Source organism: Salmo salar, chromosome 19 (assembly GCF_965601325.2).
Source record: "Salmo salar chromosome 19, fSalSal1, whole genome shotgun sequence".
Lineage (NCBI taxonomy): Eukaryota > Metazoa > Chordata > Actinopteri > Salmoniformes > Salmonidae > Salmo > Salmo salar.
In genome coordinates, this window is record NC_138309.1 from 65,466,820 (window position 1) to 65,479,525 (window position 12,706).

Here is a 12,706-nt window from a genome sequence, read left to right on the forward strand (position 1 = left end):
AAAAGTTCATTTGTGGAATTTCTTTCCTTAATGCGTTTGAGCCAATCAGTTGTGTTTTGACAAGGTAGGGGGGTATACAGAAGATTGCCCTATTTGGTAAAAGACCAAGTCCACATTATGGCAAGAACAGCTCAAAAAGCAAAGAGAAATGACAGTCCATAATTACTTTAAGACATGAAGGTCAGTCAATACGAAATATTTGAAGAACTTTGAAAGTTTCTTCAAGTGCAGTCGCAAAAACCATCAAGCGCTATGATGAAACTGGCTCTCATGAGGATTGGCACAGGAATGTAAGACCCAGAGTTACCTTTGCTGCAGAGGGTAAGTTCATTAGACTTACCACCCTCAGAAATTGCAGCCCAAATAAATGCTTCACACAGTACAAGTCACAGACACATCTCAAAATCAACTGTTCAGAGGAGACTGTGTGAATCAGGCCTTCATAGTCGAATTGCTGCAAAGAAACCACTAATAAAGGACACCAATGAGAAGAGACTTGCCTGGGCCGAGAAACACGAGCAATGGACATTAGACCGGTGGAAATGTGTTGTTTGGTCTGGAGTCCAAATTGGCGATTTTTGGTTCCAATCGCCATGTCTTTGTGAGTCTTTGTGTGGGTGAACAAATGATCTCCGCCTGTGTATTTCCCACCATAAGGCATGGAGGAGGTGTAAGGGTGCTTTGCTGGTAACACTGTCTGTGATTTATTTAGAATTCAAGGCACACTTAACCAACATGGCTACCACAGCATTCTGCAGTGATACGCCATCCCATCTGGTTTGGGCTTAGTGGGACTATCATTTGTTTTTCAACAGGACAATGACCCATCACACCTCCAGGCTGTGTAAGGGCTATTTTACCAAGAAGGAGGGTGATGGAGTGCTGCATCAGATGACCTGGCCTCCACAATCCCCCAACCTCAACCAAATTGAGATGGTTTGGGAGACTGAAGGAAAAGCTGCCAACAAGTGCTCTGCATATGTGGGAAGTCCTTCAAGACTGTTGGAAAAGAATTCCAGGTGAAGCTGGTTGATAGAATGCCAAAAGTGTGCAAAGCTGTCATCAAGTTAAAGGGTGGCTTTTTGAAGAATCTCAAATATGAAATAGATTTTGATTTCTTTAACACCTTTTTGGTTACTACATGATTCCATATGTCTTATTTCATAGTTTTGATGTCTTTACTATTATTCTACAATGTAGAAAATAGTAAAAATTATGAAAAACCCTTGAATGAGTAGGTGTGTCCAAACTTTAGACCGGTAGTGTATATTCTTGTCAGTATATATGTCCAGCATGTCTATGTAGTTTCATATCCTCTCCAAAAGTGTAGTAGTTTGTCCACACATACAGTTCTAATGCATTTATATATTCTACATTTTGGGTAGATTCACACAACCCAACAGTGTGTTTACCAGGACTATACACAGGATACATAGAGACGTGCCTGGGAGAAACAGGAAAGAGATAAGAGAAACACAAATTGGAGGACATCATAAATGCACTTACAATACACTACAATAGTACTATTTGTTGGGATAATACAAATAGGTACGGAGCCTTTTTTCAAGAATACATTTACTGTTTCAGCATAAATGCGTCACTTCAGCAAATGTCCTATTTCGGATGTCAGCAGCAGCATTATAAAGACAACATTAACTCAGTGGTTACATGTCAACTGATTGAAAATAGGCAATATAGATTTTTAATGTAATTATGCCATGTGATCGGCTCTTAGATAATTACCTGTGATGTGTTCATTATTGGAAGATTCATTAGCTGTGGGAAACAGTGAGACATAATAGAAAGGCAGACAGCAAATTATGATGGAAGTCAAACGTTACACCATACAGCACAAGCAAGACCTTGGCACCTTGCTGGTGTTAAAAACATTGAAAAAAATGACTAATTTATTAACTGATTTTCAATTATTAAAAAATAAAGACGTGAAACAAAGACAAAAAGGAGCCTTTAATGCTATGTTACATTATATTGCATGTATTTACTATACCACCCCTTAGTTGTTACATAGGCAAAGGGGAACCACAAGTGATAGGTCAGGAAATGTTACATCAAGATGAAAAAGACATACCTTTAAGGTGGAACTCTGTGGTGAGGATACCGCCACTGGGCTCTGCTTCAGAAGGGAGGCTTCTGGCAGTGCACGGGCCCTTAAAAAGATTAGAAGATAGTGTTTAATGACCTCTTTGCTGATCAGAGCTGTATACAACCAACTCCTGATAAATGTAATGGGTTAGGTGTGTTGTGAATGCACTAAACTGCAATTTGCAGATAAGTAAAAAGTATGCATTTTAATTGGACAGTGAGTGGAAGGCATTGCACTTCAACAGTTTTTAACAGAGTTTGCATTTATGGGTCATTGTATAAATAAAGGTGCCAACGTCAGCGTCAACATTTCAAAATGGTTGGAAATACATTTAAATATGATTTTTTTTGCAGCTTCACATGTGTTGTTACAGGAATAAGAGTCTAGATAAGCAAATGATGCCATAACTCCACCTAGCAACAACAAAATATTCAAAATGTCACATGAAACATGGACACCACATGTTTCTTTGCCTATTAGCCAGGTCTGTTTGTGCTTTAGTCAACTTCTCTATCATTTATAGCCATGCTAAACATTGCTTTAGAATGAAAATGATCAACAGCATTTATGTTTTAGTTAATATAACAATATAATACAATGGGTTCTGTCAACAAAATCATTGACAATAACCAATAATGAAATCATTAAAATCAGTAAACTCTTCAATATTGTGTGTGTGTGTGTGTGTGTGGACGTGTTTTAACTATTTTTGTAGGGACCAGAAGTCCCCACAAGAATAGTAAACTTACAAACATTTGACCAACTGGGGACATTGTTAGTCTCCATAAGGTCAAATGCTATTTATAGGGGGTTTAGGGTTAAGGTTAGAATTAGAATTACATTAAGGGTAGGGTTAGTTTTAGGGTTAGTGTTAGGTTTTTGGGTTAGGGTAAGTGTACTGGTTAGGGTTAGGTTTAGCGGTTAGAGAAAATAGGATTTTGAATGGGACTGAATTGTGTGTCCCCACAAGGTTAGCAGTTCAAGCCTGTCTCTGTGTGTGGTGTGAGTGAATCTGTATCTGAAAACTAACCATCAAATTCTTGCTTCCTCTGTCTTTTTCCAATACTCCTTGCCTCTCCTTGAAAGTGCATTGGAGCCCGAGGGGAGGAACCCTTAGTTCTCTCCCACAATGTACTTTGAGAGGGAGGTGAGGAATGGAGGGAACAAGGGAAGAATCTCAATTGCATTTCCTCACATAATCTCTCCTCACCTCCTTCTCAATACCCATTAGATAAGAAGTTGAGGGGAGGGACCTCTGACCTTCTCATCCAATGGATTTTGAGAAGGAGACGAGGAGCGAGGATGCGATGAATCATGCAATTCAGATTCTCAAGGACAGAGGATGCAAGTAGTTGACAGCTATTCATATTTTTAGACAGTGTCAGACTGACTGAGAGACTGAGCTACCAAAATAACCATGGCTTCCAGAAACAACCCCTAGCCACTCAACATCTGCTCTGTACAACTGTCTGGAAGAGGTTAACCGCTCGACTACCTCCTACTTTGAAAGGACTGGAAGTATTGGCTGTGCACCTGACCAATGACAGACAGTTCAAATTTAACCCCACCCACCCTATATCAAGTTGTTTTTTGGTTTTATATTGTTACGTTCCCCAGTTTCTGTGTTGTTGTGGGTTTGTATGTGTTTATGTGTGTATTTCAGGAAATGGCTTCATAAAGTCCTAAGCAGCTGATTGGTCGGCCCCATTGATGATCGGAGCTCTGACCCCGCCCTCTCATCAGGAGATACAGCTATTTTCAATTATCGACTCCTTCTGCAGCTTTAAAAGCCAGTGTTCCTTTGTTAAGAGGAGAGAGCTTCTTGGTATGTCCTGTGTTGTTCGGCTTTATGAATTTTTGTAAAGCATTTTGTAGCTGGTCCTGCTGATGTTTGTGTATGCCGTAGGACTGTGTTTTTGATTAGTGAAATTGTTCACTTTAAGTTTGTATTGTTCTGTTTAATTTGTTCCCGGGGGGGGGAGGGGAAGGCACCTTGGGAGTGCTTAGGCAAGAGGTCTGTGAGCATACATATACCCGTAATATGTACTATGTGTCACGTCCTGACCGGTATAAGGGTTATTTGTTATTGTAGTTTGGTCAGGACGTGGCAGAGGGTATTTTGTTTGTGGTTTGGGGTGGTGATTTATTTAGTAGGGTGTTGGTTTAGTTAGTTCTGGGTTTTTGGGGTTATGTTCTAGGTTTGTATTTCTGTGGTCTCTAGTCTTTTGTATTTCTATGTCTAGTTTATTGGGGTTGGACTCTCAATTGGAGGCAGGTGTTTTCTAGTTGCCTCTGATTGAGAGTCCTATATATGGGTATGTGTTTGTGGGAGATTGTTTCTTATCTTGCCTGTGTGAGCCTGACAAGACTTTTGTTGTTCGTGAGTTCTTTGTTTTTTTTGTTTTGGTGTTCTCTTTATTTAAAAATAAATACAAGATGAGCATCCACATTCCTGCTGCGTTTTGGTCCTCTATTCCCGACGACAACCGTTACACTATGTCTATGCACACTAGGTAAGACCTGGGCACACATACCCGTACTATGTCTATGCACACTATGTCACGTCCTGACCAGTAAAGGGGTTATTTGTTATATTAGTTTGGTCAGGGGGTATTTGTTTAGTGTTTCGGGGTTTGTAGGGCTATGTGTTTTGTAGAGGGGTGTTTGATTAAAGTGTTCTGGGGTTTTGGTTTATGTTCTATGTTAGTATATTTCTGTTCTAGTCTTTCTAGTTCTGTTTAGTTTATTGATTTGGCTTTCAATTGGCGGCAGCTGTTCCTCGTTGCCTCTGAAGGTCCTATGTATAGGGGTGTTTTGGTAATGGGAATTGTGGGTAGTTATTTCCTGTTTAGTGTATGTAGCACCTGACGGGACTGTTTAGTGTCATTCGTTCGTTTTTGTATACGTGTTTCTTTGTTTTTTCCTTTTATAAGATGAGTATACATTTTCCCGCTGCACCTTGGTCCATTACATACGACACTCGTTACACTAGGTAAGACCTGGGCGGACCATCCCCTGTATTTTGGTTAGTGCACCAGTTGGTGCTAGTTAGGTAAGTTGTGGGTGGGTACGTAAGGTAGGAGAGGGAGCGCTTTAACTTTTACTTTCTTTGCTTTGGTTCCGTCCAGCCCCTTTTCCCCCAAATTACTGTGTGAAGGTAATATATTCTGTCATCCTTACCGCACCTGCAGTCACATACCTCTTTCACTCCACGGGGAGTTGAGTGTAGCAGGGTGTTGCGTTCCCTCCAAGAGGCGTGCGCAACATATACAGAAAATTGAAAAATAAGCCATTATCTTACCTCAGGAATCTTGACTAATTTTGGCTCTTGACAAACTTATCTTGACCGCCTAACATGGACACCAATGTTCTGTCAATCCTCGATCCACATTAATTCCCTCACTTTGGCTGTTCAAAAAACGTGCAGTATCACACAAGCTCTATCACTTGACTGTCATTCATAAAAGCCTTTCCTGAATCAGCTGGTATTGCACAATGTCCCCACAACTAAACAGCTAGACATCAAACAACTATTATGCATGTGTAATATAGGTCGTCTAAAGGAGACCAAAATGCGGCGTGTGAAGTGCTCATATTTACTTTTAATGAAAACACTTTGCAAAATAAAACGACCAACAACAGTCCCGTCAGGTACAAATAACGAAACGGAAAACAACCACCCACAAAACCCCATGAAAAACAGGCTGCCTAAGTATGGCTTCCAATCAGAGACAACAAAACACCTGCCTCTGATTGGAAACCATACCCAGCCACAACATAGAAAATACAACAGAACGACAATCTAGAGAACCCACAGAAAACAAAACCCAAAATACATAGACAAAAACACCCCTGTCACGCCCTGACCAATCTGCGATGGAAAAATGACCTCATACCAAGGTCAGAACGTGATAGCGTGATTATTGAAGAACCCCCTTAATCACAGTATAGATTTTTTTTTATAAGTCATGTTGAAGTTACTCGTTCTGTTAGAAGCATTCAATTTTGCAATCGCATAATTATTTTGGATATGTGTGCCCATGAAAACTGACTCCAACAGCATTATCCAGGAATTTTACGGAATCAAGTTCAATGTGTAATTTAATTCTTAAATGATTATGACAACGACTAATAGTATCATAAATATAAGGAGAGAAAGTTCATGTTTTGTCACATGATATTTGCCAAATCTGTGAAGACGCCAAGCATGGTTTTGATTCAACTCATGAATTAAATTGAATGTATCTATGTTCCCCCTTTATCTTAATGTATTCAAATGAATTTGTTTAGCTAATTATTATTAATGACTTTGTAACAGCTCTAAACAGTTGTCCACAACAAGAAATGCTCACTGGTACCCTAGTTTATAGAAAGACCCTTATCCAGTTTCGACTTCCTGGAGACTACGTAAATGTAACGACTCCGTTAGTTTTGCTTATTTATCACAAATGTCCCATGTTACATATGTAGGATGGTAAAATGTCATACTTACTGGCTGACATGAGAGTTTTTCCCCATCACAAACCCCAACCTCGCAGTGAAGCCAAACAGTGGACACCTTCTCCTGGCGCTGGAAGCGGAATGAGTTGAACTTGAACATGGAGCGGCTGTCTTTGGCGTTCTCGAAAACGGTCACAGTTTTGTCATACGAGCAGCTGTGAATGAGAGACCTCAATTGATTGAATGTTTGATAAAATGTTTGGAAAATATAGGAACAGCTGTATCACCTGTACGAACGTTCAATGCAATTCAGTATGAATTTGTTTATTCCACAAAGTTGGGTTTTGATCAGCAAGCAGTGCGAATTAGGTTGGTTACCACTGAAATACCTGTTGATGATGAGATTCCACCTCTTCTTGTCTATTGAGTAAGGAGTGGGTGTCGCCCAGCAGTTGCTTATCACCACTTTGAATCTGGGGGAGCAAAGAATGTTGGACAATTATATTCAAGAGAGGGGGATCCGGGGGCACGTCCCCTGTTTTGTGTTATCATCCCCTTCTTTTTCTTAATTTCTATCCAGAGAAGTGATCTCTTTAAGGGTGAATGGATGTTGCATGATACAAATACAGTGCCTTCAGAAATTATTCACACCACATTTTGTTGTGTTACAGACTGAATTTAAAATGAATTACATCATTGGCCTACACACAATACCCCATAATGTCAACGTGGAATTATGTTTAGAACTTTTTACAAATCAATTAAATGTGAAAAGTGGAGATGAAGGAAACCACTCAGAGATATTACCATGAGGCCAATTGGCACGTTGTATAAAGGAATGGAGACAGGCGCAGGAATACGTAACAGGGGGTTTTAACCTCTCTTGGGTAGGGGGCCGTATTTTCACATCCGGATGAAAGCGTGCCCAAAGTAAACTGCCTGTTACTCAGGCCCAGATGCTAGGATATGCATATAATTGGTAGATGTGGATAGAAAACACTCTAAAGTTTCTAAAACTGTTAAAATTATGTCTGTGAGTATAATAGAACTGATATGGCAGGCAAAACCCCGAGGACAAACCATCCCCCCCCAAAACAATTCAGCCTACCACTGTTTTCAATGGCTGTCACTTTTATTATAAGGCGTTCTTTGGTATTTTTCTCCGGTAAAGACAATAACGATTCTCCGTCTTAAATTTTATCGTTTATTTACGTATTAGGGTAACTAAGGTTTGATTATAAACATTGTTTGACTTGTTTGGAAAAGTTTATTAGTAACGTTTGGGATTCATTTTGTATACATTTTGATGGAGGGAAACTGGGTGGATTATTGACTGAAGCGCGCCAGCTAAACTGAGTTTTTATGGATACAAAGGACATTATCGAACAAAAGGACCATTTGTGATGTATCTGGGACCTTTTGGAGTGCCATCAGAAGAAGATCATCAAAGGTAAGGCATTTATTATATCACTATTTCTGACTTTCGTGGCGCACCTGCCTGGTTGAAATATGTTTTTCATGCTTTTGTAAGCGGGGCGCTGTCCTCAGATAATCGCATGGTGTGCTTTCGCCATAAAGCCTTTTTGAAATCTGACACAGGGGCTGGATTGACAAGAAGTTAAGCTTTATTTTGATGTATTGCACTTCTGATTTTATGAAAGTTAAATATTTATAATTCTGTAGTTGGAATTTCGCACTCTGCAATTTTACCGGATGTTGGCCAGGTGGGACGCTACCGCCCATAAGAAGTTAATACTCCACCTGAAAATACAACATGCCATGAAAGCCACGGGGACGAAGCCCAAAACAAACACGTCTGCAAAAAAGGTATGTAACCCAAACAAAACAGCAAGGATAAACCACAAATACACGGGACGAGACCTGGAATAACAGGTACACAATACACGCAGCTTGGAAGCCGAGGGCCAACGGACGTGGTAACAATAACCGACAAAACAATGGTGAACAGAGGGCACATATACAACTACTAATCAGGGGGAATGGGAACCAGGTGTGCATAATGAAACAGTTCAGTGACGCCTAGAGGCCGGTGACGTAGACCTCCGGAGCTGGTGCACGGAATGAGCAGCAGTACCGGGGGAATCCTTGACACCAGTGGTGACTTTAAAACAGTTACAAAGTTTAATGAGTGTGATAGGATAAAACAACTACATTGTAGTTACTCCACAATACTAACCTAATTGATGGAGTGTAAAGGAGGAAGCCTGTACTGAATAAAAATATTCATAAACAAGCATCCTGTTTGCAACAAGCCACTAAAGTAATACTGCAAAAAATGTGTCAAAGAAATTAACTTTTTTTCCCCTGAATACAAAGTGTTGTTTGTGGAAAATCCAATACTATAAGGGCACAGGACGAGACCCAGATGCAGACACGGGAGGCAGATGGTACGAGTCTCTGATATTTATTAGTATCCAAGGGGCAGGCCAGATAATGGTCGTGGACAGGCAAAAGATCAAAACAAGGTCAGAGTCCAGGAGGTACAGAGTGGCAGGCAGGCTCTAGGTCAGGGCAGGCAGTATGGTCAGGCAGGCAGGTTCAGAGTCAAGGCAGGCTTGGGTCAAAACCAGGAGGACTAGCAAAAAACAGACAAAAGGAAAAAGCAGGAGCACGGAGTAACACGCTGGTTGACAAAACAAGACGAACTGGCACAGACAGAAAACACAAGTATAAATACCCAGGGGATAATGGGGAAGATGGGTGACACCTGGAGGGGGTAGAGACAAGCACAAGGATAGGTGAAACAGATCAGGGTGTGACAGTACCCCCCTCCCTGTCTAGGGGCGCCACTTGGTGTCCTACCTGGGCGCATACCTGGTTGACCGGGGTGCCGGCGGTGGAAGTTGGTGATGAGGGCTGGGTCCAGGATGTCTCTAGCGGGTACCCAGCACCTCTCCTCCAGGCCACAACCCTCCCAGTCAACCAGGTACTGGAAACCCCTGCCCCGCGGTCAAACACTCAGGAGGCATCTCACCGTGTACGTCGGATGGCCATCGATGACAAGGGGCATAGGGATGGACCTGGAAACAGAAGACAGAGGGCTGTGAGACACGGGCTTAATCCTAGACACATGGAACGTAGGGTAAATATGGAGGGTACAGGGTAACAAAAGACAAACAGCAGTGGAACGATGGACTCCAGAGATGGGGAAAGGGCCAATGAAATGGGGGGAAAGTTTGCGGGACTCCACCCGAAGGGGCAGGTCCCATGTGGATAGACATACCCTCTGTCCAATGCGATAGTGAGGAGCTGGAGTCCGGCGGCGGTCCGCTTGTCGACGATACATGGAGTTGGTCTTGAGAAGTGCCACCCGGGCTCATCTCCAGGTATGCCGACAGCGGCGGATGAACATCTGGGCCGAGGGTATGTTGACTACCTGCTCTTGTTCTGGGAAGAGCAGAGGCTGATACCCCATGGAGCACTCGAAAGGGGAAAGTCCCGTGGCCGAACAGGGAAGAGTGTTCCGGGTATATTCCACCCAGACCAGTTGTCGGCTCCAGGTAGTGGGGTTGGTCGAGATGAGGCATCTTAAGGTTGTTTCCAGGTCTTGGTTTACTCGCTCTGACTGGCCGTTGGATTTGGGATGGAATCCGGAGGACAGGCTGGCCGACGACCCAATAAGGGTGCAGAACGCCTTCCGGAACTGAGACGAGAACTGAGGACCCCGGGTTGGAGACCATGTCCACCGGGAATCCGTGGATCCTGAAGACGTGCTGCACCATGAGCTGGGCCATCTCTTTGGCAGAGAGTAGATTGGGGAGAGGGATGAAATGGGCGGCCTTGGAAAACCGATCCACTACCATCAGAATGATGGTGTTGCCATCAGATAGAGGGAGCCCAGCAACAAAGTGGGGGAGATATGGGACCAGGGACGATGAGGGACAGGTAGTGGCTGAAGTAGGCCGGAAGGGGCTTGCCGCTGAGTCTTATTCTGAGCACAAGCGGTGCACGCGGCGACGAAGGCAGAGGCGTCAGGAACCATTGTGAGCCACCAGAAACGTTGTCGGAGGAAGGCCAGGGTTCGACGGGAACCTGGATGACAGGTAAACCTGGAGGAATGAGCCCATTCCAGGACTGGACTGAATTGGGGACGAACAACCGGTTAGCCGGGCCCCCTCCAGGGGCAGGCTGGGAACGTTGTGCCTTGCAGACCAGGGTCTCAATACCCCAGCCCACAGCAACCGCAAGCACATGAGGAAGGGAGGATGGTCTCTGAGTCTAAGGATGTGGTAGCAGGACTGTACCGGTGAGAGAGGGTGTCAGGTTTAACATTCTTGGACCCTGGGCAATAGGAAATGGTGAAGTTGAACCTGGTGAATAACAGACCCCACCCGGCCTGTCTGGAGTTAAGGCGCTTGGCTGTGCGGAGATATTCCAAATTCTTGTGGTCGGTCCGAACCAAAAACGGATGTTCTGCTCCCTCCAGCCAGCGTCTCCACTCCTCCAGTCGAATCTTGATCGCCAGGAGTTCTCGGTTACCCACGTTATACTTTCTTTCTGCAGAGTCGAGACGATGGGACAGGAAGGCACAGGGATGGAGCTTTTGGTCCTGGACGGATCGCTGGGATAGGATAGCCCCCACTCCAACACCAGAAACATCAACCTCAACCACAAACTGACAGGACAGGTCCGGATGGACGAGGATGGGGCTGTAGTGAACCGATGCTTCAGGTCCACAAAGGCTCTGTCAACCGCTGGGGACCATGTGAATGTTACCTTTGGAGAGGTGAGTGGGGCCCGCCAGGGTGCTGTAGCCTCGAATGAAACGCCAGTAGAAATTGGCAAACCCCAGGAAACATTGTAGCTGCACCCTGGATGAAGGTTGAGACCAATCCACTACTGCTTTCACCTTCGGGTCCATCTGGACATTTCCTTCTGCGATGACATATCCCACAAAGGAGAGGGTAAAACGGTGGAAATTGCACATCTCTGCATTCACAAATAACTGGTTCTCCAGGAGGCACTGAAGGACTTGTCGAACATGTGTTCTTGGGCAGAACTTAAAAAAACAAGATGCTGTTGAGGTTGACAAACACAAAATGATTTAACATGTCCCGGGGCACATTGTTTACCAGGGCCTGGAAGATCGCGGGGGTGTTGGTGAGTCCAAACGGCATGACCAGGTATTCATAATGTCCACATTGAAGGCTGTCTTCCACTCATCCCCTTCGCGTTTCCAAACCAGGTGGTAGGCATTCTGAAGGTCCAGCTAGGAGAAGATGGTAGCCCCCGGAGAGGTTCGAAAGCCGAAGAAGGAGTGGTAGGGGGTAACGATTCTTGATCGTTATGTCATTAAGGCCCCGGTAGTCAATGCACGGACGCAGGGTCTTTTCCTTCTTTTCCACAAAGAAAAACCCTGTGCCGGCAGGGTATGCAGAAGGACGGATGCCTCCAGCAGCCAGAGAGTCCTCAATATACTCCTCCATGGCCTTGGTCTCCGGGCCAGAGAGGGAATATACCCGACCACGAGGTGGTGTGGTGCCTGGGAGAAGGTCAATGGCACAATCGTAGGGATGATGCAGGGGAAGAGAAGTAGCCCGTGCCTTGCTGAAGACCTCCAGGAGGTCATGGTATTCGGCGGGGACGGCAGAGAAATCCGTGGCTTGACTTAACCTCTCTTGGGTAGGGGGCAGTATTTTGAAGTTTGGATGAATGAGGTTCCCAAAGTAAACTGCCTGTTACTCAGGCCCAGAAGATAGGATATGCATGGTAGTATTGGATAGAAAACACTCTAAAGTTTTCAAAACTGTTAAAATAATGTCTGTGAGTGTAACAGAACTGATATGGCAGGCAAAACCTGAGGAAAATCCATCCAGGAAGTGGGATATTTTTGATGTGGGTTCTTTTCTATTGAATGCATATACAGTATGTATTTGGATAGGACCCAAATTGCAGTTCATATGGCTTCCACTAGATGTCAACAGTCTTTAGACATTGTTTCAGGCTTGTATTCTGAAAAGTGAGGAAGAATGAGACCATTCTTTCAGTGGACTCTAGAATGAACCAGAGCTGTTTTGCGGCGCCGTTGCTCGGCGTTCGTTGTTTCCTTTCTATTGAAGACGCTATTGTCCGGTTGAAATATTATAAATTATTTAGACAATAAACAACCTGAGGATTAATTATAAACATTGTTTGACATGT

At 43.7% G+C, this 12,706-nt stretch overlaps 1 protein-coding gene across 1 annotated transcript in view; it reads right to left on the reverse strand.

Moving 5' to 3' along the window:
* Window positions 1-1,216: 1,216 nt before the first annotated feature.
* The window catches only part of tectb (tectorin beta), a 54,108-nt gene continuing 42,618 nt past the window's right edge, over window positions 1,217-12,706 (reverse strand). The window contains exons 7-11 of the mRNA XM_045702579.2: window positions 6,934-7,017; window positions 6,597-6,759; window positions 2,090-2,168; window positions 1,744-1,776; window positions 1,217-1,444 (exon numbers count right to left, since the gene is read on the reverse strand). Coding sequence (XP_045558535.1) covers window positions 1,371-1,444; window positions 1,744-1,776; window positions 2,090-2,168; window positions 6,597-6,759; window positions 6,934-7,017 — 433 coding nt within the window. The 3' untranslated portion in view covers window positions 1,217-1,370. The remainder of the gene's footprint in view (window positions 1,445-1,743; window positions 1,777-2,089; window positions 2,169-6,596; window positions 6,760-6,933; window positions 7,018-12,706) is intronic.